At 37.9% G+C, this 25,826-nt stretch overlaps 3 protein-coding genes across 3 annotated transcripts; 2 read left to right on the top strand and 1 right to left on the bottom strand.

Moving 5' to 3' along the window:
- Positions 1 to 3,698: 3,698 nt before the first annotated feature.
- Positions 3,699 to 12,637, top strand: LOC119412539 (ras-related protein rab7). Its single transcript, XM_037679560.1, has 6 exons — positions 3,699 to 4,034; positions 7,508 to 7,570; positions 9,417 to 9,543; positions 9,697 to 9,915; positions 11,021 to 11,149; positions 11,294 to 12,637. Exons 2-6 carry the CDS (start codon positions 7,518 to 7,520, stop codon positions 11,387 to 11,389), a joined length of 624 nt encoding a protein of 207 aa, XP_037535488.1. The 5' UTR covers positions 3,699 to 4,034; positions 7,508 to 7,517; the 3' UTR covers positions 11,390 to 12,637.
- Positions 12,638 to 13,779: 1,142 nt separating this feature from the next.
- On the top strand, positions 13,780 to 17,757 carry arpc4 (actin related protein 2/3 complex, subunit 4). The gene is made up of 6 exons (XM_037678879.1): positions 13,780 to 13,845; positions 16,091 to 16,209; positions 16,295 to 16,406; positions 16,499 to 16,594; positions 17,029 to 17,199; positions 17,351 to 17,757. Exons 1-6 carry the CDS (start codon positions 13,843 to 13,845, stop codon positions 17,354 to 17,356), a joined length of 507 nt encoding a protein of 168 aa, XP_037534807.1. The 5' UTR covers positions 13,780 to 13,842; the 3' UTR covers positions 17,357 to 17,757.
- Positions 17,758 to 18,064: 307 nt separating this feature from the next.
- pfkfb4b (6-phosphofructo-2-kinase/fructose-2,6-biphosphatase 4b) lies at positions 18,065 to 24,709 on the bottom strand (the record flags this gene model as incomplete). Its single annotated transcript, XM_037678878.1, is given in 14 exon segments — positions 18,065 to 18,674; positions 19,965 to 20,029; positions 21,392 to 21,454; positions 21,533 to 21,662; positions 21,753 to 21,857; positions 21,940 to 22,086; positions 22,184 to 22,391; positions 22,475 to 22,596; positions 22,693 to 22,749; positions 22,838 to 22,912; positions 22,988 to 23,054; positions 23,245 to 23,341; positions 23,429 to 23,545; positions 24,535 to 24,709. Coding segments are annotated over 14 exon segments (1,488 nt in total), but the record flags the coding sequence as incomplete, so codon positions are not given.
- Between the last annotated feature and the right edge of the window lie 1,117 nt (positions 24,710 to 25,826).

The raw sequence follows: 25,826 nt of genomic DNA, 5'->3' as shown, positions 1-25,826 counted from the left end.
TTTTTGTAGTTCTGGGTTTGGGTTTTGGTTCTGTTTATTGCATTTATGGTGCAGTGCAACAAAATAAACAAATTTAAAAGCTAACAGATCATTGTAATACTTGGTTTATTTACATAATGACTTTAATTGCTGGATGTCCGGCCCCTAAGCTGCTTTCAGTAACTGTGCACCCCCTGCGCAGTTTAGTTGAATAGCTCTGCTTTAGAGAGTGGAATACAGTTTATTACATTTCCAAAACCTAAACTGGATCTGGAAAAATGTAAAAGACGATGAAGCCCTGCGGCCGACCTCACGAGCAGCTGAATACAGCAGTGATAAACAGGAAGTAGTGCATGCTCATCTGTACGAAGGTAACTGCAGGTAAAACCTCAATTTTCTCTCATAATTACATTGTATGCTTAATGGATAAATTAAAGGTTAATGCTTACAGCTAGTTGTGCTTTGTTTTGTGTTTTAAATGTAGATATATGTTGCAACTTCTGGTTGTATAAGTTTAGTCTTTGTTTGTTATGATCAATTAACACTAAACTGATTTTGTACAAAGCATTAATTAGGTTATGCAATGTAAAGCAGAGTGCTACACTTGTAGCATCTTAGCTATCACACCTGTACCCGTTAAAATACAAGAGAATGCAGGAAATGGCATCTAATTTATTCAAAATTTTCGGGGGGAGGACTCACAAACCTTCCACCAGTGTGTGTCTCCCCCACACACACACACACATTATGAATGCTTCTGATGCCACTGAACACGTTGTTCAATCCAGAGCCATTGTCAGCACTGGGGGCTAAGCACCCCTAAAGGGCAGATTCTAGAATCGCCCCTGTAACAGACCTGCTATTGGTCTGTTTATCAGGGCTGACTTTTGCCACATCCCACCTTTAGACAGTAAGGTGAAAATCCAGCAGACGCTTCTTTCCCCGTGAACATTTTCCTCACTCACTTGGCTGTTGAGCTGCCGTGTTTGTCTTTGTAAACAGAATTCCAAAGCTGCTGTAAAGAAGCCACAGTCATAACATTCAATAGGTGAAAGAAGGCAGGAATTTCTCTACAAACACCAGTCATCCCAGTCATTGATTCTGCAGAGGCACACTCCCAGCAAGCAGGAGGACAAACAAGGCACATGAACACTGAGCAGGACCGACCCACGTTGAAATATTCAGACTTCAAGCACTTGTAACCGATTAATGCATTTTTTTCTTTTAACTGCATGAATATTTAAATATGTTAAAGTTTTATTCTCAGTTGAAAACATGCATTAGCCCAAACTGACAAAATGTTGTCCAAATTACAATTTGCACAAAAGAAGCCTTTGTGAACCTTCTTCTTTCGGCTGTTCCCTCTTCAGGGGTCTCCACAGCGAGTCAGCCTCCTCCATCTGTCTTTGCCCTCTGCATCCTCCGTCCTCACTCCATCTTCCTCCATGTCTTCTCTTACTGCATCCATATATCTCCTCTTTGTCTTTTTCCAGGCAACTGCATTTCTAACATCTGTGAACCAGTTTATGAAAACTGTTGTTTTGAAGTAATCAAACTGCATTTTCTGGATGAATCTTTTTTCAACTGAACTTTCCATCTGCAAAATGTTTCCAAACAAATCATTCATACACTTTCACAATGATCCAAAAGCAGTTAAAACACAGTCACATGTCTACAATAAAAAAAAAAACCCTGTTCATATTACATTTTGCTTTTGCTTTCGTTTTAAAACAATTAATTTCCTGTTACGGGCAGCACAGTGGTGCAGTTGGTAGAGCTGATGCCTCTGGTTCAAATCCCAATCTGGGGGGCTTTCTGGGTGGAGTTTGCATGTTCTCTCTGTGCATGTGTGAGTTTTCTCCAGGTACTCCGGTTTCCTCCAACAGACCAAAAACATGCATGTTAGACTGATTGATAACTCTAATTGTCCCTAGGTGAGAGTGAGGGAAAGACTGATTCTTTGTCTTCGTTTGTATCTGTGTCCCTGTGATGGAGACTTGTCCAGGGTGTCCCCCGCCTCTCACACAGTAATGGCTGGACATGGGTACCGGCGACTCCCGTGACCCAAAATGGAAGAAGCGGGTAAAAATGATGGATGGATGGATTTCCTGTTACTCTGTGTGTGTTCAAATGGAATATAACAAAATTAAACAACACAAGAATATATAGGGTCACACTCACACATTTACTAATGCTTGAACAAAAGTAAGAACAAACTAAATAAGAAAGCACAATTTAAAAAGAACTGATTGAGCAGAATGTTTATTTCAAGTCTATTTCCATGAATCTCAAACAAAAATGTTGAAACATAGAGACTATGAGCAACACATTTTTTTCACTCTTTTATTTTGCCACAAACATTTAACTCACATAATTGTCTTTGAGTACAACGTTGGACACTTACACTGTCTACATTATACAAAAAAATACAATTAAAATTAAAATCCAGAGATCACGCAGATGTTTGAAGCTCACTTGACAACAAAATACAAAACTATTTCTTTATCTTTTTAGTTTTTGGCTAAATAAAATTGTTTCAGAATGATGTACAGCTTTTACCCTCTTGTAAAATGGGGCCCTTTAAAGTTTGAGAACCTTCACAATCGTTAGTCAACAAAAAACATTTTAAAACTGAGAAGCAGCTTGTGAGGTCCACTGTTGTCATCACTCTTTATTAAAACCAGGTCTCGCTTGTGAGTCTTCAAGGCTCAATGGGATTAACCTGTATAAAAATGGTTGAATTAAATAAAATTCTGCTACACTTCTGACTGCTAAAATGGATCAGAGGGGTTTTACTAATGTTCGTTTTATTGCAGAACTGAACGACGACTTAGTAAGGAATAGTTAAGTTTATCAATGAATTCTAAAAAAGATATTAGTTGTTGCTACGAAGTTATATTTGTCTCAGTTCTCCTATGATATTAGCAACTACACAAATATTTTGGACTTTTGCAATTCATTGATTTCTGGTTATTTTCCTACGTTGGATGGTATGTGCATAAATGTTATATCTGAATGTAGAAAAGCAGTTCTGTTGTGTTCCTAACACATAACACAGTGCAAAGGCTGCACATCTTTTTATTTTTATGTATATTTTACCTGTTTTTCAGGTTCACAGTTTGATTTCAAAAGGATGTAAACCTTTCACAGAGCTTTGTTGCTCTACAGAAGTTTGAAACATGGAGAAAAGCCACTATGGTTTTAACTTTATTTGTCGATGCTAAATTAGTTGACACTGACCTCTAGTGGTGGATTTTCTCTACACCGTTTTTGTGCACAAGTTTAACACCCTGAATTCAGATTGTATGTACAAAAGATGTGGCAAGAAATAGCCATTTTAAAAGTGCATCGATATAAACACATAAATACAGTACAGTAACATTCTATTCACAAAATACTAACAATAATAAGTTAATCTTACTTGTGAAAAGTTATCCCCCGAGACCTGACGTCAGCAGTCTGTCGATGTGAACAGAAATAAGCTGCGAAGTGCTGAAACATCTTCTGCTTTAACCAAATGAGGACGACTGCTCCAAGATGGCCGCTGAAATTCTTGCGCCACAGCAGCCAATGAGGGATCTAGAGTTTATATCTATGGTAGACATGCTCTCGTTTGTCAAACATGCCTAATTTCGCTAATTACATTTTTTTTTTCCTAAGCCAATGAAAATGGATGTACGTATGACGTAAGACGTACACGCTGTTTTGGAGAAGGAAGTGAAAGGGGAAGATAGAACGGAAGGCAGTTAGCTGTCTGGCAGACAAGTAGGTAGGCTAGCTCTTTAGTTAAGTGCCAAATTTATATTTGTTGATTAATTGCCTCGTCAGACTCAAGACACAGTTTCTCTCCTGTTTTTGTCGGTCACACAACGAGTAGCCTGTTTTTTGTGAAAATCCGAATAGAGGCATTGTTCAGTGAAATCCAGCCCGACGAGTAAAGCTGCTGCGAGCTAACTAGCTAACGTCACCAGCGTCCCTGAACAATAACAGCTAGTTAGCTCCCGGCGTCGTTACGGTCAAGAAGTTGCCTCTTTTTCGTGTGTTTCAACCTTAAAGTAAGTGTTTAATCGTTAAGACTCTGTTTATGAGGCTCATGTTGTTTTACTTCTTCGAGTGATGTTGGGTGTCCGGTTTACCATGACGCTAAATCGTTAATGGTGGTGCGGTGTTTTTTCTAGAAGCTGGTAGTTTTTTTTTAAAGAAAAAAAAACAAGACCGGCCTGTGACTCCTCTGGGTCGACTCCAACAAGGAAGCTGAACCGGGTAACCGAACACAGCATCTTTTTGTCATGGGTTAACAGTGGATTATTAATTGGTTCTCTGAATCATGTCCAGACGAATTAGACTTGTCTCAGTTTTAATAAAAACATGGACCATACTCCAGGATCAGAGACGTGTTTTAATGTTGACAAGGATCCACTTATTGCTGCCAACAGATTGCCAGACGTTAATCTTTCTGTTTCCAGTTGATATATCCCGTGATAAATCGTTTTAGTTTCACTTGTGACACTTCTTTTGCAGATTACAAGTTTACTTTCTTTTACATGTGTGTATATATATATATATATATATGTGTGTGTGTTGACGTTTTGTCATTTTTATTCTGTTAACAATTGGCCTCTACTTAAGTTTATGTCACCAGGACTAATTTTTATCTAGTAATGGACCTACCTATGATCACCATGTGTTGAGACAACTCATTCAATAGACGGCATTAAACTATAGCAGATACATGTGGTGGAAATAGATGTGGAAATTACATTGAAATTATAACATTTGTTTGATTTTTTGATATTTCATTTACTTGTCTAAAAACATTAGGCAAGTGAATGAAAATGCTGTTGCAGACCCCTCATGTGTCTGTAAAATGTGTACTACGAGGTGAAATTAAGCATAAAATTTGCTTTTCAAACACAATTTGTTTTTTTTTATGCACAGTTGATGCAGTTATTTAATATCATTTGTATCTTTTGTGTTACTAGTTGTTGTTTTTAATCACAAATAAGATTTGTCATAAGTTTTGGTTTTTATGTATTCTCAATAAAGTTGACGAGTAATCATTAGCATTTTCCTAGAATGTGATCAAATCCTCTCAGATTATTCATTATTAAGGCAGGAATCTATTTTAGGATTCTCTTAGTTCTTTTGGTTGTTTATGCATAGTTGATGTGATAAAGATGGCTGAAAACGTTTCAATCTGCGTAAACAAGATGGCTTTATATTGTACAGCTTTTTAAGCACACTATTTAACATTCTGAATTCCAACATCTGTAGATTATTACTGTGTGTATAACCAGAGCAGCATGTTTTAGCAGAAATCTATGCGAAATATTTGAACTCTGCCTTCTAAGTTTATGTGCTTTTAGTGTTTCGTCTTGCAAGTTTTGGTAATCCATGTCGATGTTGAGTTTTAGCTGTTCTTGTCTTGGATATAAAGGCAAAAAGGAATTATGCTGGACCTTTTGCTTACATCCAACATGTGGCAGTATTAACACTCATTTCTCAATATGAGCAATTAGAGTTTCACTGTCCAGTAATAGGAACATAAAGTTATGGTGAATGATTGAACAATTTATTAAAGGTAATGTTTTGTCTAAACAAAACCTTTTTGGTTTAAGAAAAACATTTGTACAGATCATCACAATAAAATAGAAACCTGCAAATTTTTGTTCATTTTAGCTGTGAATTTTTCCACTTATTGTTAATATTTAATGGCAATAAAATCATGTCCGTTTTAGCTAGTTGTGTCCAAATTATTGTTGATAAGCATTTGGTGTTTAAATAATTCAATGTACATTTATCTGGTATGCATCAGAGGATAAATGCCTAATCTCAGTTTATTCTATAATCATGTGACAACAGTGTGAACACACCTAGACTTTAGTTAGACGCTGCTTCTACTCGTGCCTCTGTCAGCTAATCTGCTTCACGGTATTGTCACTGGAGTGCCTTACTTGTTTGTTTCATTCAGAAAGAATGCATGTACTTTCCAGCTTTTGACTGTGACAACACAAGTATGCGTTAGTTTACACTATGTGCCTGTGTAAAGTGTTAGTTTTGACTTGGCGTAGGTTTTGAGCTTTAAAAATGTTACAAAAATCCATATTATATATAATATACTATATTAAATATAATATTGTGACCCAGTGCTAATTGGGGAGTAGTCAGGTTGTCCAACATATTTTAGTGCCTACACATGATTGAAGTACAAATTTATTGTAATGATGACTACTGCATTTAAAATGTCATTTTAAACATTTAAACATGTTTGTGTAGAATACGCAGTACACACAAACATGTAATTGGAGCAGTCCTTGTTGACATCATCCACAGTGTTGAGGAATCACAGTGAAACTTTAGAAATAGACTACAGTTGTTCTCATTCTCAGGCTGTACATCCAACTACAGTCAGCAAACGTTTCTAAGCATTGCAATAGAAGTTTGGTGAACAAATAAGGCAGGCTCGGGCTACTATATATTTTTTGTAAGTCTTGACTATTTTTTTAATAAATGGAGGGAAATTTGCAATACTGGGGCATGTTTTGCCAGACGTCACAACAATTTTGAGTTTTAATCACAGTGCAGTTTCTGTCTAGTGGTCAGAGGTGATAGAAAACTGGGAACATGCTTCCTTTGGTGAGAGTTTGTAAGATACATTTTTAAACTGTAGGTTATGTGGAAATACTAAGGTACTGAGATGACAAATCTTATTTTGTTGATTTATTTTATTACATTTCTTTAATTTTTATGTATTCCTTTTCTGTAATAGCTTCTCAAAAGCTACATGACGCAGGACATGGTTTGTTCACCTGTTCATGTTCCTGATAAGTATTGGAGATTGTGCACAATATTGAGCAATAATGCTCACTCTTTACTAGAATAATAAATTAATAGTGTTGCCCAAGACTGGACCAATTTATTTAGATTCTGTTTGCAACTTACTGGTTTATAAATTTAACGTTGGCGTCATTATTTTTGTTGAATAGACAGGGCTATGTTTAAACTCCAAAATACAAACCTTCCGCATTCCACCAAGTTTAAATGCTATCTACCATAATAAGTTTACTGCATAGTTAGCATTTTTACTTTTGATACTACTATGTTTGTAGGCATGATGTTTTTAAGTAAAGTGTTACACAAAATGTAAAGGTTGTCACGGAGTCCAGAGGTATTCCATCATGTTTGGTAGTGTGGAGTTGAGCATGTTTGTTGTCAGCTTAGTGATAGTAATATTGATGAGATGTTGACCCTAGAAGAGTGTGTGTGTGTGTGCGCGCGCGCGCGCGTGTGTGAGTGAGAGAGATGTGTTCCTCGTGATTTTCTCAACAGCTTACAAAGCACATGACTGGAATGAGTAGCATTCAAACCTCGGACTCCAAGCCGAGCCTCAAGAGTCAACACAAATTTGTAGTCTCGTGTTTCTCTAAGCCACTTTTGTATAATTTAATTTCTTTGAAAAAACGTTCATTTTGGTCATGACTTGTAATGAGAAGGTTGGGTGACGTGCCGTTACCTTTTGTGTCTGCAGCGGTGGAAAAATGACATCCAGGAAGAAAGTGCTCTTGAAAGTCATCATTCTTGGAGATTCTGGGTGAGTCGCTGCATGGGACTTTTTTAATTTTATTTAATTTTATGTTCGTGCCAAAACCAGCATTGTGAAACAGAGGAGATATTTCTGTTCTAAAAATAGTTTGGGAATACCGGTAGCATGCCTTTTTTTATTCTTTCAGTTAGGTTTTGTAGCTACTGTGCATTCTCTCTTTTACTTCCTTGTTAGCTGGAGATGTCATAAGCTGTTTCCAGGCAGAGCTCAATCATCTGTGCTGTGTTGGTTGACACTTTTTTAAAATCAGAGCTTTTTATTAGAAGATCCAGTTGGACCCAGTCAGCGCCATCGTTTGCACTGTTTTTAATAAAATTAACTGTTCACTGTACTATTTAAAGTTACATTAGGTGCATTTTTGTTCTTTCATAACTGAGTTTAAACATGAAATATGTATTTTAAATATTATGGACAAGCAGCTGAAGCCATTTACTTTTAATTCACTTAGCCAAAACATTGCATCTCTTATTATCCAGTGATGCTTCTGTGACAAGAGAATGTTAATTACTTTATGACAAGTCCAACTTTCAGTCAGAGGATTTTAACTTATCCTGCACGGTATCTACTGCTCATTGCACAAGATCCAAAGTCAATTATTGTAAAAATGTTTGTGTTTGGATCACTGGAGAGTTTACTAAGTGCAAACCAGTTGACTGCTACAGTATATCGATACGTGGTAGTGCATCTTGAACTGGCAGTAGAGTTGTGCACTTGTACAACATAAAAATGTCTAACAGTTATCTAAACATAAACACATAGATTTATAAAATAAAATGGGAGCTGGAAAAAAAAATTGCATCCTCATAGGCCCGCAGCTTGATTAATTTATACAAACTGAACTCTGTTTCATTGGTTGTCACTGATGGTGATATGAGGGAGTGGTGGTGCAGAGGTTAGAGAACATGGGCCTGTGAGCGGAAGATCACTGGTTCAACTCCCGGTATCGACATCCTCAAAATATGGGTGGGATAGGTGAAGCACCCACACCTGCCTCCACCATCATTTGCCCCACTCTGGGTCCTTGAGCAAGGCCCTTAACCTCCCATCATCTGCTCCCCCGGGCACTCTAGGTAGCAGCTCTCTGCTCCACACAGAGGGCTGTGGTAACTCGCTGGACTGTGGTTGCGTCAAGAAGCGCGTCCAGCGTAAAAATAGATACCAAGTCTTAGTGGGACTTGGTTTGCTGTGGCGACCCCTGAAGAAGAGAGCAGCCAAAAGAAGAAGAACAAAAATTCATCAGTCATTTATCAGTTTCTCTTACCTGAATGACGTGTTTATTTTAAAAGGTTGATGGAAACAACAAAAACAAACAAAAAAATAAAATGAAACTAAGCCATTTCAATGCAGGTAGTAGAAAAACAATTCATGCACGTTTCCACAAAGCTACTTTATCGAAGTTCACGCAAAACAGACATGATATTTGGATGTAAACATGTCATGATGATCAGAATGTACTCACTGGAGCTGTTTGCTTGTTTTTGGTTTTATTGGCAAACAGAACTACATATGAAACAGAACTACATATGAAACAGAACTACATATGAAACAGAACTACATATGAAACAGAACTACATATGAAACAGAACTACATATGAATACCTCATGAGAACTCAGTCATTTTATCCACTTAAGACCTTTTAACCAACTACATAAAAACTACTATTCTTTTTTTACTTGTCATGTCTTTTTGCATTAAATCTTGCTTTTGATCTACACACAAGAGAAATAACCAACTTCAAATTATTGTAGTTCATTTAATCACCGCATATTTCATACAGTACTTCTATGTTTTGTTCAGTCTCTGTTACACTTTTTATTTTTCTTGTCACTTCAGTGTTGGAAAAACCTCCCTAATGAACCAGTATGTGAACAAAAAGTTTAGCAACCAGTACAAAGCTACAATAGGAGCAGATTTCCTGACCAAGGAGGTAATGGTGGATGACCGACTTGTTACAATGCAGGTAAATTTCCAACTCAAAATTTTTTAAGAATATATGAAAATTGAAATCATTTGAGTATTACTGAAATATTTTATTAATCCTTACTTTGACATCATTGTGCTGTATTGCCAAGTCATCCTGGTGTTATAAACATGTTTTTCTTGTGTCTTTAAGATCTGGGACACAGCTGGTCAAGAAAGGTTTCAGTCTTTGGGCGTTGCGTTCTACCGTGGAGCAGACTGCTGTGTGTTGGTGTTTGATGTGACCGCACCCAATACCTTCAAGACACTCGACAGCTGGAGGGATGAGTTTCTAATCCAGGCCAGCCCTCGAGATCCTGAGCACTTCCCCTTTGTGGTGCTGGGCAACAAAATCGACTTGGAGAATAGACAGGTTATTATTAAGTTCCTGACACAGAAAGTGCCTCTATTGTCCATGATATGGGAACAAATCTGTAGTACAGCAATTTATAATCTGCTGTTAGCATGTTTCAACTCTTCAGAGTGCACATAAAACATGGACTTTTACAGCTGTCTTGCTTCATGTGACGAGTGTTCAGAAATGATTTCTTCTGAATAAAAGTTTTTCATAGGATTTACCGGCTCTGTCAGGAATGCAAGTGCACTTGGTGAGATTACAGAAATCATTGTGAGCATTTCTTTATCAGTGGAAGTTAAAGTGCATAGCTTACATTCTTGTGCAGGTAAACATTTGTGGCTCAATATCAGCATATAGTTTAAAACTAGCAGATGCTTTTAATGATCTCAAAGTTAAATGTTAAAGTTCCTTAACTAAAAGAAAATGGGCTGTGCGATAGGTTTTTATACAAAAATGGTTTACACAAGATTTATTTGTAGACAGGAATCACTTCCTGTATTGGTCATTATTCATGGTTTCTATTCTGCCTTGAAACATATAGAAACGTAGAGGTTTTTTTTGTTTGTTGTTTGTTTTCAAAGTGTGAATAAGTAAAGAAAAAAATTAATTGAAGTATGAAAATGAATTGCTTTTTAAAATTCATGATGCTGAACACAGCCTGACCACTGTGTAGGAGATATTGTATCAACTTGAACTGAAAGCTTTATAGTCTGATTCTTTACTGATTATACAGATGTTATAAATGGACAGGAATATAAATGAAAACTTTACAACTTTATAACTCTTTTTATTTTTTTTTTTTTTTTTTTATTTTTTATTTTTTTTAGTTAAAAGTTGCAGTTGATCTATGAGCTGCTATACTTGGAGCTACACTCTACCAAATAATTGGCATGATCAGAGTATTATGCAGGAGGATATGCATAGCTGCTCACTATACTGTACCGGGGGGAAAAAAAGTCACACTTAGTAAAATTCAATGAAATGCATCTATTTTTGCTCTTTTTTGATGTTGCACTTTATTAAAATTCATTATGTTAAATAAGGTTTGTGAATGAAACGGTCATGTGAAACATCACTGTTTTGTTGATGAATCTTCTCATTTTTTCTCCTCTGTGCACAGGTGACCAGTAAAAGGGCTCAGGCTTGGTGTCTGAGTAAGAACAACATCCCCTACTTTGAGACCAGCGCCAAAGAAGCCATCAATGTAGAACAGGCATTCCAGACAATTGCACGCAACGCCCTCAAGCAGGTCCGTTACGCTCGTTTAAAATGAAAGAAGAGTGGAGATTTGAATTTTTTTTTTTAATTGGAAAATCTGTATTTGTAAAGCAAGAACAATTGAGATCGTCTTACTTTTCTTACATATGTACTGTTTCTTTTTGATGCTTCACAGGAGACAGAGGTGGAGTTGTATAATGAGTTCCCAGAGCCCATAAAGCTGGGTGGGAACGACAGAGCTAGACCTTCTGCAGAAAGCTGCAGCTGCTGAGAGACAACTTGTACCATCTTCTCTCTCAGCTTCCTGAAACGCCCCGTCATCACCCTATTACATCATCACCCTCGCTCCCAGGGAAACGACTTCCCTTCTGGTCTTCCTCACACACTGCTCATTCCATTGACATGCTGCACAAGGATGTATGCCCCCCCCCCCACTTATTACACAAATGAGTACACTAGCACTCTTACTTAATATGATGACAAATCCAGTGGTGTAAGATCACACGAAAGAGGAGAAACAACCCTTCTGACCTTATATCCAGTGACTTGTTAGCGATCGAACTCCTGTCCTGCACCACATTTGTCAGGTGTGACACACTGAGAGAACAAGATGGAGCCATGTTCAGTGAGTGTGATTGGGAACTCTGGATGGACTGGCTGAAGCTCTGTATCGTGAGACAATATTAGCTTATCCCAAGAAACATAATCTCAAATATCTAATCCCCTGCTTTCTGCTTGTTTTATTTTGCTCATTAGTCAAGAAATAATCCATAGAACAAAATGTATGTTTTATTTGGCTGTTATTTTCAAGTCAATCTGAAACCTGTTTATTTGCACTTTTGATTTGTTTTTGCCTTTAAATGTTAGAGAGTTGGGGAGTAATTTTTGGGCAACGTCTTTAATTACATGCCTTTTGTTAAGCTATAGATTTGTACTTGCTTTTTCCTTCTACAAACATCTGAGAATCATTGGAACCATCTGGTGATTGTATTGCCTTTTTACTTCAGGATTAGGGTTTAAAACTGCCTCATACACTGCTGGAACATACGTAACTGTGTTAAATAAAAGCTGATAAGGCAGTCGCAGTGTAAAATGTTAATTTGTTGATAAAGTTTGCCTTTTAATGCAGCGTTTCTTGTACTGCTACTATTACTGCTGTATGTGTTCTGTCCTCCTCAGACATCTTTCAGTGCTAAACTACACGTCACCAACACTTGTCTTCTGTCATGTCTTATTGCTGTTCTATCTGCTTTGTAGCTCAGGTCGGCTAAGTACTTAAAATTTTTAACGGACTGTGTATCACGGTGTATAGATGGTAAAGAACTGAATTAAAAATCTGTTCCTTCTTTCCATTTAAAGAAAATATTCAACCATTTTCTCTAGAATTACTTTTTTTTTCTTCTTCTTCCTTACCGAAAGCATTACTGAAATGCCAATAATGTAAAAGAAAATTTGAACGTCAAATAATAAAACTCTTGAATATATCAGTAGTTTAGCAATATTTGACTTTATTCATTCAACCTTTATTTCTACAGGTAAATCCCATCGAGCCTCGAGGACTCATTTTCAAGACAGACCTGATTTCAACAAAGAATGATGACAACAGCGACAACAATAAACAGTTATAAAAAGTCATACAATTTTTTTGTTGTTCTTTTGCATTATAAATGTATCCATACAGCTTCACGGCTGAATTTTGGTGGTTTTTTTTTTTAATTATTCTTCCATTCCGTAACGTGTAAAGTCAGCCAAAATAACTGAACGTTTGTATATTCTTGAGGGGCAAAGAAGTGTCCTGTTGGCAGGTTGACTGCTCTTGAGGTGAAGTTTTTTTTTTTTTTAACCTAATATTGTATCTGGAATTGTTTCAGTGAACACACATCCTTTGAAGAAGCTAAATGGCTGTTTGCATTTACTCTCCTCTGCAAACGCACAACTTTAGTGTCCTATATTGAAAGTTTATTTTTGTCAACGGGATCATGAGTTCAAAAAGTTCAGAAAAGCTGCATTCTGTTCAGGTGAGCCTACTGTTAAACCCTCCAGACTATCAGCATGGTGTCTCACTGTTTTTATGTCATCATAAATGAGTTTTACTTCAACCACAAGGTGAATGGAGGAAAATTCATAACTGATCCAGAAATGCATCAGCCAAACAGCTAGTACTGCTACTGCCTACATGCAGTGGATTGCATTTCTATTTTTAGCTCCATAGATTTTAAAACCATACTTTATACAGAACTGTCGGTAGCTGAACATCTTATTTAAAAAAAAAATTTGTTGTGCATCACATTTTTCTCCAAGCTTTACAAACAGCTTGGATGTGGGACACACAAACACCCTCTCTGCTAATAAAACAAGGCTATAAAAGTAGTTCTTCAAAAGAAGCCTGGTTTAATTAGTATATGTTGCATGGTGTTACAGCTCTGCACAAAACCCTGCTTGCTCTCTCGACCTAAAGATATTCCTGCAAATATAAAAATAGCCAAATGTATTTATTTTATACTTGTTCATTTTCAGAACAGTTCTTAGCTCAAACTTGCAACAAAAACAAAAAAAAGATGAGCGCAATTTAACTGAGCTGCTGTTGGCCTTTTGTATTTCAGACAGCACAGGTTTCACACACGTCGCCGTCTGTAACTTTTTTTTTTTTTCCCCATTTCCGGTGAATGCGGAAATCGCACAAGTAGCCACTTCCGTCTTTAGCCGCCTCTCTCGAAGCTGAAAATGGTAAGAGATTTTTTTGACCTTTTTCAAATGAAACATTATATTTTAGTAGGTACATGTATCGTAGTTCGTCCGTAAAGGACAGGAACTATTCATCATATAGTAATACTACAAGTACCAGCTTTCTTCTTCGGATCTAGTTTTCTTTCATGATGATGCTAACAGGCTATCATTAGCAAATCGGTTTGCTGGCAAAAAGAAAATAAAAAGCTCTTTATTAGAGTTCTTAAATATACTGATAATTCATATAAGTTTTTTTTTGTGCAGATTTGATAATTGACGGTATTTTATTTATTTTAGCTGTAGTAAAGTGTTAAACTACGGGAATGAAGGTTTAATTGAAGTCTGCTGGTACAATCTGATCCTCCGAAGCTGCTAAATTGAATAAAGTAATACTTTGTTCCTTTTGTAGTTTATTTTCACAGCAGATTTATGTCGCAGCACTGAGGCTTGGACTTTAATAACTTTGGGACAGCTATGATTAAATATTTTATTACAATCTATGGAGAATTAGGCTAAATAAAAATATATTTCTGACACTAAACAATTATGGGGTAAGGGGCTTGTAAATTCTTGTTCGTTTTTCACAAACCATAAAATAAAAACAACCTAAATAAAACCTAATGCAGTGTGGACTGAGGGTCCCTGACTGCAGTATGTCCATCTTCTCAAACACACATCATCTTGGTAAATAATAAAGAACAATATATGGCATACTGTATTATGATATTTCTCATGAAAAACAAATCAAACTGTTTAAGAATAAATGATCAGCACTCACTGTTCACAAAGTAGTGATTTTCTTCTTTTTACTCTAAGAGAATTGGTCAATAGGTGGCACTCTTGTCTCAAAAGTTAAACTTCTGTGAAAGCAGGTTAACTTTTGTCGCCCAAAGTAAAAAGTGAACCAGCTTCATTTTACTAAAACTCCCAAACTGAACCTGAAGTTAACTTACAAAGTGTCAGGCCCCTGGTAAGAACCAGATGATTTTTTTTATTTTTTAATGTTAGAATACACAAAATTCTAGAAATTAAAAATAATGTGTTTCCCCCCCTTTTCTTAAAACTGTAAATGGTTTTTCTGGCACAAATAGTGACGTACACAAAATCAAAAGAAACTTTTTTTAAAAAATCAGTTCCACAGTGAAAGTATTGTTTTTTGTCTAGAGATATTTTGCTGACATGGTTTGATCCTGTGTTCCGTGAGTTCATGGTGGCTCGGTTGATAGAGCTGTTGCCTCTCAACAAAAAGGTCGCTGGTTCAAATCCTGTCCCAGGATCTTTCTGGGTGGAGTTTGAATGCTCTCTCTGTGCTTGCGTTGGTTTTTTTCCGGGTACTCCTGTTTCCTCCCACAGACCAAAAACATGCATGTTCGGCTGATTGGTAACTCTAAATTGTCCCTAGGTGCAAATGAGAGTGTGAATGGTTGTTTGTCTCTATTATGTGTCGCTGTGATGGATTGGAGACCTGTCCAGGATGTCCCCTGTCTCACACATGGTCACCAGTGACCCCTGTGACCCGTAAAGGAAGAAACGGGCAAAAGATGATGGATGGATGGATGGATGGATGGATGGAGTCCACTTTTTCCATTGATTAAAGGTTCATTACAAATCAATACAAAAGTTTAAAAAAAAATTCTGAATGGTCACCTTCATCGTGTGATAAAATATTATTTGTATTGTGAGACTTCTCTGCAGTCTCAAATGTGTTAATATACATTTTGAAATGTCCTTCCATTTCTTTAGATTAAATATCTAGCAATGTGCAAAATGAATCCTGGGAACGCTGAAGCTCTGCCTGTGTGTAGGAGCAGAACACCCTATAACAAAATATTTTATATTGGTTTATATTAAAACTTTTCTGTCATTTGTGAGAAGTAAATCAATTCTAATGGCATTTCTTGTATTTTTTATTTTTTAATCAGTTTGGCTTAATTTTGGAGGGGTTTGTTTTTCCAGTAAACATTTTCTTCTGAAAAATGTTGTTCAACAATGACACTGTTTTTGTTGAAGCAGTTGGAGAGACGGGTAAAACAACTCGTTTCTGCTCTGAGTCAAGATCCAAGGCAGCCAATGAATGCGCTGTAGTTTAGTTAATAAAATTAAAAAAATTGTCGACTTTGTGGAACTTGATCTGCAAGACGTCATTAAACCAGTCGGTGTCTGTTTTATTTAAACATGAAGTGCTTTTTTTAAAATCTGTCATGAATTGCCTTTATGTGCCTTTTATTCTTGTTTTCAATGTCAGACGGCGACTTTGCGTCCATATCTCAACGCTGTGCGCGCCACGCTGCAGGCCGCTCTCTGCCTGGAGAATTTCTCTTCACAGGTGGTGGAAAGACACAACAAACCAGAGGTGGAAGTCAGGTGTGTCAGAAACTCCTCCGAGTCTGGCCTATAATGCTTAATGATTGTAGTGCAGAATATAAACCTTTAGTTTTCTCTTGTTCAGGAGCAGTAAAGAGTTGCTCCTCCAGCCTGTAATCATCAGTCGTAATGAGAAGGAGAAGGTCCTGATCGAGGGCTCCATCAACTCTGTCAGGGTCAGCATCGCTGTCAAGCAGGTCAGTCCAGTTTCTGACTCAACAGCTTGTCGGGAAGCTTTTAAAACCACCTGCAGTCACAAACTTTCTTCTTTATTAAATTTCTGCTGTAGGCAGATGAGATTGAGAAAATTCTGTGCCACAAGTTTATGCGTTTTATGATGATGAGAGCAGAAAACTTCTTTATCCTGAGGAGGAAACCAGTGGAGGTGAGTAACGGCTGACATGAGGTTCACACTCAGATTTAAGTGCTGATTAATGCTTGCACTAGATGAAAGGTCATATTTTAATGATCAAAAGGGTACGTTTTGATTTAGAGCTGAAAAAGGTCTTGTAAATCCTTAACTTTTTGAAAATGTGACAAATATATTTTTTCACCTTCTACAAAATAATTCTTTGACTTTTTATTATAACTTATTCCTCTAATATTTTAAAAGAGGAAAATCCTTAACATAGTTTTTGTCTCAAAATGACATAAAATGCCTGCAAAGTTACCGGTACCTTTTTTAAAATGAATGAAGAAATCGAAGTTTAATAAAGCTGAAATACGTTTTGTTGAAAATGGCAACATTTAACAAGATCACAATACTTGTCCCAAACTGTAAACTATCTTAACATGTTTTAATTTGTCGTTATTCCACAGGGCTATGACATCAGCTTCCTCATCACTAACTTCCACACTGAGCAGATGTACAAGCATAAACTAGTGGATTTTGTCATTCATTTTATGGAGGAAATCGACAAGGAAATCAGTGAAATGAAGCTCTCCGTCAATGCCAGGGCTCGGATCGTCGCCGAGGAGTTCCTCAAAAATGTGAGTTACTACATCTTAACCGTTTTTGTTGAGCAGAAGTTTTGGCTGTTTTCTGCTGCATGTTCTTTTCTATCATGAAAAAGTGCTGTAAATGTTATGGTTTTTAGACTTTTTGCATACATGACACTGTGTTTTGATTTGATTTTTGCAGTTCTGAGAGAAAACCCAGGAATACATTCCATTTCGCAATTTTGGCCCTCACTGTGGAGCATTCACATCTCTGGTCAGATCCTTGCTTGTGTGATCCGACAAGAGAAGAAACATAGGATGTACAGTAAAACATCAGGCCAACAGGGTTCAAGCCTTTTAACCTGCAAATGAGCCTGTGCTCAAATTATTGACGTTTGTACATAAATATTCACAGCAGACATTAGAGGTCAGGGTAGACTTGCTATTAATACTATAAGAGCACAGGAGGTTTTTTTATTTAAATGTTTTTAAAGTTATATGGATTTCAGTTTGCTGTTTTGTTACCACAAACGTTAAACTACGAAGGCAATCAAATGTGTTTTCACACCACAGTGGAACAAATAAGTTTACGTACCGACAAGAAATAAAAAAATGTTGTATATTTTGCATTTGTGACTCTTTTATTCTGTTACGTCACAAATGAACATATTTCTCTTTATTACAAATATTAAACATTTAGACAATCACAGCTGATTATTTCAGTACATTGGTATTCAATGTATATTATTACACAACACAGGTAGTTTTAAACATGGAGGATGTGTACGCAGCTAGCACAGTACCGTCATACAACAAACATGTATTTGTTGTGGCACAGTTTGACCCAAAACACCTGCAGTAAAAACATGACTGCTTTTAATACTGCAGTTTAAAACACCACAAATCATATTTGGTTTCATTACGGTCATCACATTTTGGATTAAATCACTTAATTCAGATTAGAAAACATATATCACATGCATTTACAAAGTGTTTAGTCTTGTGTAGTATTTGTAAGTTGTAGGCTCAGTTTAAAAATTATATCTTCACCACTGAGATGTAAAAAAAAACATTTTTTTTAGTGCTTGGTGCACTCCATTTTTACATTTCAAACAGATAAAATAAGAGTAAAAAAAACAAACACTTGTTTTTAAATACATGGTAGGAGTGTTTCATACATAAAACCCGTCTTCCAAATCAGGAGGTATTTAACAGTATATACAGTATGGACTATGGAGCGGACTTGGTCTCTATAATCATAAAAAAAATGCTGGACATTAAAAATTATTGCAGCAACAGCGGGTCCACAGAGTGGAAGGACGTGGCTTTAGTTTGCCCACAGATAAAGTAAAATCACAGGAGTCCAGGAAGATGTTTCTGTGTCGGGGAGGAAGCCGACAAGTTCTGCTGGACGGCACTTTTTAGTCCACAAGTCCCAGAACCGAGTTTGGACGAGCTGTCAGGAATCAGAGGTGAGCAGGAACCGTTTGCAGAGCGTCTTCAGTGCTGCGCTGCACGTTCACGTTCTGAACACAAGGAGGAAAACGCACGTTAATGTTTATAATGCATTCACAAACTTTATGAAGTTATTTAAATCCTAAAAGCAACATGACGTGACTGAAACAGGTGAAAAGTATGAGGATATTTTTTATATTTAACGTTGTAAAAACCCTTAAATATTTATATGATTGATGTTAAATAAAGTAATTGTTGGTTTTTGAGTAAAATGACTTCAGCCACAGAAGTCCAGTTGTTTTGTTTGTAAACTTTTTTTAATTTTTTTTATTTAATTAAATATTTTTCTGATGATCCCAACAAATACCCTGTTTAGCAACAAACTGATAAATATAACGCGTGGATCTGTACTTTAGAAAAATATCAGTCTTAAGTTTAGACAAAAACAACGTTTTGATCAGAAACAATTTGTGAAAGACACTTTAATTTTTATTTACAAAGCACCAACGGTGACAAACAACATGAAAACAAGTTACATTTGACTTGAGAATAATTCACAAGCTTGAACTCGACAGAAAAACATGTTTCAATGTTGCACATCAACCCTTAACATTTAAACAAGTGGACAAACTTTACTCAAAGCATAACTTACGAAAATAATAAATTGTGCGTCTAAAGTACCACTAAGCGGTTGGTTAAAAGTGTTTGCTATTAACAGCTACCTTTTACAATGAACAAAGAATTTAAAACATTTTCTATGAGAAAAATAGAAGAAAAAATACAATTTTATAAGTATTGAGCTTGTTTCTTCACTCAGTCATTCAATATTTTCTGTGTCAGCTGATTGAATTTGACTGATGCACTTTTTCTGAAACATTTAGTAGCTCAACCACTACTGTACTTTAACCAACTCAAATCATTGAATTTTAACATTTAAATGCATTAACTATTCCCCCAGTGAGTCTCCATATGTTTATAGAATAAACACACAAAGTTCGGTGATTTATCTTGAACTAGATTATGAAGATGAACACTTAGAAAACTTCTAAATGAAATCAAAATGATACAGAAATGTTGCTGCAACATTGTAGTAGGTTTACTTTTTTACTCCAAGACAAAGACTGTCGTTGCCAGCTTGATTGAATGAACCATACAGATGGCTTTTACAGGAAATGCAGACTTAACATGCCACAGGACATGAAATGCATCTCAAAAAGGCTTGAAACAAAGTCAGACTTTGTATAAAAAAGGTATCCCCCGCCCCCCATTAGGATGTGGTTCACAGAAGACGATGGCTCGACAAGCGACTGAAGTCAAACCCCTGCTGTGAGACATCTTTGTAAGCTGCCTGTGATACCCACCTCCGGCCTGTCCCTGTGTGTGTTCACAGCGTCCACGCCCAAATACACACTTTCCACTTTACACCCTGGCAAAGAGCAAATGAGGGTTACAAACAGTTGGAGCAAGAAAATATAACTTCAGTTATATAAGACAACTCAAATGTCTGGAATCATCCCTTATTTTGTCAAACGGTAGTCCCTCGATACTTCGCAGTTCGACTTTCGCGGACTCACTCTTTCGCGGGTTTTCAATGTAAGACATTGTTTCCCGATGGCCTGGCCTGCTCAGTGATTGCCAAGGGGCCCCCCTCCTTTCTCTTTCTGAAGCTGTCTGTCACAGCAGAGCATAGAAACACAACAGGTGGGTGCGCAACCAGTTGCGTGTCTGTTCTGCTGTAACAGACAGCCTCAGAAAGAGAAAGGAGTTCCCCATTGCTGCTGTGGGAGCTTCAGTGAGGTGGATACCAGAGTGAGTATGATTTAAAATAATCAAGTGCGACCCGAACTGAGCGGGCCAGGCCACCGAGAAATGTCACAGTGCTCCCAATGGCCAGTCCACCCCCAGGCGCTGATTGGCTCAGTAACCGTAGCAACAGTCAGTCTGCTCTCTTTCACTGTGCTCTTTTAGAGCATTTACAGAGTTTAGAACATTGTTAAGAACACTGCAAGAGTGTGGGGTTTATAAAGCCTTAAAATGTATATAAATACTAAAATAACTATAACGTCCCTACTTTAGATTTTCACCTATTGTGGGGTGAAAATCTGGAACGTAACCCCTGCGATAAGTAACTTCTGTACTTTATTTCCGAAGACCAAAAAGTTATCTTTTAGATTTTTTTTGAGAGGTTGCGGAAGGGCATTGTCTATTTTTTCCACCATTTTTTGTCCAATCTTTGTACCTGACCATAACAGTACACTATGATGTAGAGTCGTGTCTAAAAAAACATGACAATTATCCTGTTGGGTGCCAAAATCCGACAGTTACCTTTGGCATTAGTCCTAATACATTAAATTTAAAACAGGTTCTTGGCTAATTTGTCTTTGTGTTCTGTTTTTCCTTTAAATTTAGGAGTCTCTTATGCCCACGATTCATAGGTCAATGTTCTGGAAATTGTAGAATACTTGACAGATAATAATTTAAAAAGCAGCCAAAGTCTAAAAGAAAACTTTAAAAGGCCTCCAAAAAAACTGAAAAAATATATTTCTCAAGATCACTTCCAAAAAGGTCTCATTGAAACCAAAAATATAAAGAAATAAAGGGATGATTGCAACTTTTGCACCATACCGTTGACCTACTGCGTAATATGTCTAAAGGTTGCAAACTCACAAGAAGTTGCTGCTTATTCTGGTTGAAATAATTTTCTCTTTTTGGTTTTTGATAACTTTGAACACTTTAATGCGACAGGATACGGGTAATACTGATAAGTTGTAAACTTGGAAATACTCACCATAAGCAACAGGTGTCAGCTTCAACACGGTGTGCAAAGGACACTTGAGATAAGGCAGCTCATCTGCAGTGACAACAAAGGCAGTCAGTTTTACAAAGATCGTTTAAAGACAAATATACTGCCACACTACGTGCTTCTTACGGGATGTTTTGTCCAAGAAATATGCGAGAAGACAGCGCATGACGGCCTGGTGACAAATGACCAGAACGTTCTCCTGTCTCTCCAGCTCCATGATCACAGGCTCCAGCCGCTGCACCAGGTCTTCATACGACTAACAGAGAATCACAGACCAGTCAAATACAAAAAATAAAAAAGTTTTGTGATGTAATAGCAAAGTTATAAGAAGAAAGCTTTTCATTACCTCTCCTTTAGGATAGCGGTAGCGATATTTGTCTTGGTCTCTCATCGCAAACTCCAGAGGAAAATGTTCTTGGATCTCCTCGTACATCATCTCTTCACACACACCCTTGGTAAAAACAAAGAAGATTTTACACTAAAGTTGTGGAAGAACATCACGTTAAATGACAGAACACCAGAGGTTGACGTACAGCATCAATTTCATTCAGGGATTTCCACTGTTCGTATGGCACCCCGAGGCACTCCGCCGTCTGGATTGTTCTTTTCATCTGACTGGTCCAAACTTTCAAATCTTTGATCTGCTGTTCCTCGATGAACTTCCCCAAACGTTTGGCATACTAGATTGGTAAGATAACGTTTTAGAAATACCCTCTAAACAAGAAATTCCTCTAAAACTAGAAGACATTAAAAAAAAAAAAAGTAGTGCACAAAAACCTCTTTCCCTCGAGCAGAAAGGCCGGAGTCTCCTCCGATGCGTCCCTTGAGGTTGAGGTCGCTCTCACCGTGGCGGCAGAGGTAGATGGATCGTGGAGTGATATGGATGTTCATCAGGTAGTAGACAATTCGGCTTTGGATGTGGTCAACGACCCGGTTCACCAGATAACGACGGCCCACGTCCATGATCTTTATAAACGACACGTCGCTGAAAGAAAACCAGAAACTGGTCAAACACCTTCAACAATGAGCTCACTTAATGAGGGGAGGCCTTCTTATAGGTCCTGTCACCTGTCAAGGTCCTCATCCAGAGGCTGGTAGGACGACTCGTAGCACTTTATTCTCTTCATGAAGTCTTCGATTGCCTCGTCTGAACTGCAGTGAATGTAGTCTGGGTTTCCCAGCTTCACTTGCTACAAAGAAAACAGTTCATCTTTAATGCCGAGTGTAGAGGGCATTTATTACACTAGCTGTATTAAATATGTTGTTTTTAATACCGTGAAGCTTACCACTATATTTTGTTCAATGACATCTGGATCCTCACACACAGATTCCACGAAAAACACCTGAATTTGGCAAAATAAATAAATACCATAAACAAACTTGGAGTTAAATTAAAGGTTAGAAATGGATACAGGCCTGCTGGATTCATACTTTGAAGCCGTTCTGCTCAGCAAACTTCATGATAGTTCCTCTTCTTTCTCTTGTTGTGTTTGTGGCATCAAATACCTGAAAAAGTGAGGAGATAGTTACGATTGCACCACGTCAAAGAGTATTTTGCCTGGACACTTTAAGAGGACTTACTGCAACCTGTCCTCCTTCAACGCTCAGGTACTGCCGAACATCATTGAGCGCCGACATGGCGCACTGACTGCAACAAGAAAAAAAGGTGTTTTCCACACGACAGTGTATACATTTATATGCATTCCATGCGAGGTAGGACTGCCAAAAATAGCAGAAAGTTTACAGGGTCATGCCCGAGACAAGGTCCCCCGTTGTTCTGAGAAACAGGTTTATTGTTCTTAAAGTCTGGACATCCCAGAAACTGTGTGCAAACTCACCGTCTAATTTTTACACCTTCTTCATTATCTGAGCGGAAAAACTCAAAGGACTTGTAGATCTTCAGACACTCCCTCCGGTAGTCGCCAACGTTAAACTCTGTCATGGGCGACAAACAAAGAGGTATGTCAAACGCAGAGTTTAGCAGCTTCTTTATTTTCATATTTGAAGGTTTGCTGCTCGTACCTTTTGTTGGCACGCCTATCCAGTTTAGGTAGCGAGTGAGCTTCTTGGAAATGTAAGTCTTCCCTCGGGCAGGAAGTCCCACGGTCACAATGAGGGTCGGACAGTTTGTCATACATACTGAAAGAGACAAAGAGAAAAACAGTTTACGTCACCTTTACACGTTTGATCTGCTAAATATGGATCATTATCAATCAGCTGGGTTGCAACTTAAAAAGGTGCAAACATCTGTTGGTGGGGGGGCAAACAAAGTCAGTGTGACAGGAAAATCCCCTGAAAGAAGACTTGAGATTTAATTACATGATCAGTATTACAGCAGAGGATGAGGTCCGATCAGGGTCCGCTCTGACAGACCTCAAAACGAACCCAAGACCCTCGCAGCTTAAATCAGAACCACACAATGTTGAGGAACAAAGGTCAGGGTGGGAAGATAAGAACATTTTTTATTTATTTATTTAAACCTAACTTTGCAATTACTGAAAAACACCACACAGCGCATTAAAACATGCACGACTCAACAACCAAATGCAACTTCTTTATTTTTTTTCTTGCATCTGAAGATAAATGATGATTTTAGCACATTTGGGTTGTAATAGTGCATGAAGTGCATATCAGCGTCTTTTCTGTCAAAAATTACTTTTCTGATCCCAAAGACTGGGGATAATAATTTCGAAATTAAGCTAAAGTGGGCTTTTTTTTGGGGGGGGGGGGGGGATTTTGTGCCAGACAGGACAGAATATCCGCAGCTTGTTAAAGAGGAAAGCAGCAGAGCTTGAGTCAGCAGAAACAGCAGAGGAGCAGCTGAATCTTCACGGGACAGGTTCATGTTGCTCCAGGGTAAATTAAATTATTAGGAGACCTGTGTGTGTAATTATCCCCCCTCTCAATGCGCCCCTGGACGCCCCCAGTCTACGGAGCATGATGCAACACTGCGAAGTGGTCCAGTAAAACCCCACTAATCCGCGCGTGACACCAAATTAAACATCTCCAAAGAGATTCACTTCAAATCGAAAAGTGCTATCAGGGAGGATTTTACGCCCTATAGAAGCCGGGCACCTTTGGCGCACTTGCTTGCCGGTGGGGGGGGGGGGCTCAGCTGCGTCTCTTACCCCGTCTGTGAGCGATGTGGCTGCTCCTGTGGGGCATCCAGATCTTCTTCAGCGGGTTCTGGGTGAGCTCCCGTGGGTGGCTCTCCAGCAGGATCTCTTCATTGTCTAACATCCTGGACCGGTCCGGTAACGCGGTGCTGCAGTGTGAGGCGGTGGGCTTCGGTACTCTCTGTCTCTAAAGAGGCTGCAGGGAGTGGATGCCTCATATCAGCTGAGAAACTGACGTTGTTTTACATTACCGTAATGAGAGGAGGCAGCGCGCAACGAGAGGCGCGCGACAACAAAACAACACGTCTCATTTGTGCACGATCCGTCTACACCTCGTGGCATTTTCAACTAACTATTAATTTAATCTTGCATTTCCATTCCTGGTATCGCCTTATACTTGGTGTACTTTATATTTTATGTACACTTCGTTGATATGTTTTAAAGAATGGAGTATGTTGTTCACAATAACACACACACACACACAAAAAAAATATATAGGTCAATTTAATCAAAAAGAGACGATCTCAAAGCAAGGAAAGAAATAATTTAACTTTACATGAATGCCCGTCAAAGTGCAAAAATCAACAATGTGTTTGTCTACAGCATGAATCCACACAAGTCACGTGTTTTTCTTTCATCAGTTTGTTTTTGTTTTTTTCAATCACATGGTTTCTACTAAAGTAAATAGTTCGTGTTTTAGAGTCCTTGAAGAAAATGTTCTCATGAGCAGTTCCAGCGCACAACCAGATGTCCTAATTTCTCAGAAAATGCCTTTAAGATGCATTACCGTAATGCCACGGAGTAATGCGCAACAAGACGCGCTGGAAGAAAGAAGCCGTCTGTTGTTCACGTGCCATACACATGGACAGCGAATGCATCAGAGGAATTGACCAATCAGAGGAGAGCTCTGACGCGCCGCAGCCAATCGGAGAAGAGGAGAACTGAATGGAAGGCTTCCTTCATCCTCATGAAAACTACAAGTCGTAGGTTTTCCACGACCCTGTCACGAGCCCACGGAGGTAAAAATCACACATGGCAAAAGGCCAGCAACGTCCGACACGCTTCTAACGCGCAACAGAACATTGAGTCAAGATGTAAACATGTTGTCCTTCCGGTATCTGCTAAAATATGAGAAACAAACCCGTTTCTTTCTTTACACACTACATGGTGTGTTCACAAATAAAGAAAACACCTTAAAAATACACATTTTCACAAGCAGGCAAGTTGCATTCCAATATACTAAGTTATAATGAATGTAATGTAGAAATTAAACTGTTTATTCACAACAGTGAGCTCAAGTGGTC

The sequence above is a fragment of the Nematolebias whitei genome, chromosome 7 (genome assembly GCF_014905685.2).
Source record: "Nematolebias whitei isolate Nwh7 chromosome 7, NemWhi1, whole genome shotgun sequence".
Taxonomy (NCBI): Eukaryota; Metazoa; Chordata; class Actinopteri; order Cyprinodontiformes; family Rivulidae; genus Nematolebias; species Nematolebias whitei.
Note: the sequence above shows the minus strand (reverse complement) of the source record. Positions and strands in the feature narration are given on the sequence as shown.

What these genes read in the sequence shown, in the direction of transcription:
- LOC119412539 (XM_037679560.1), top strand. Translation starts at nt 7,518, where the DNA reads ATGACATCCAGGAAGAAAGTGCTCTTGAAAGTCATCATTCTTGGAGAT. An exon ending in ACCGACTTGTTACAATGCAG is followed by an intron (nt 9,544 to 9,696) that starts GTAAATTTCCAA and finishes TGTGTCTTTAAG; the next exon opens with ATCTGGGACACAGCTGGTCA. An exon ending in CACGCAACGCCCTCAAGCAG is followed by an intron (nt 11,150 to 11,293) that starts GTCCGTTACGCT and finishes GATGCTTCACAG; the next exon opens with GAGACAGAGGTGGAGTTGTA.
- arpc4 (XM_037678879.1), top strand. An exon ending in TCAGCATCGCTGTCAAGCAG is followed by an intron (nt 16,407 to 16,498) that starts GTCAGTCCAGTT and finishes TTTCTGCTGTAG; the next exon opens with GCAGATGAGATTGAGAAAAT. An exon ending in TGAGGAGGAAACCAGTGGAG is followed by an intron (nt 16,595 to 17,028) that starts GTGAGTAACGGC and finishes GTTATTCCACAG; the next exon opens with GGCTATGACATCAGCTTCCT.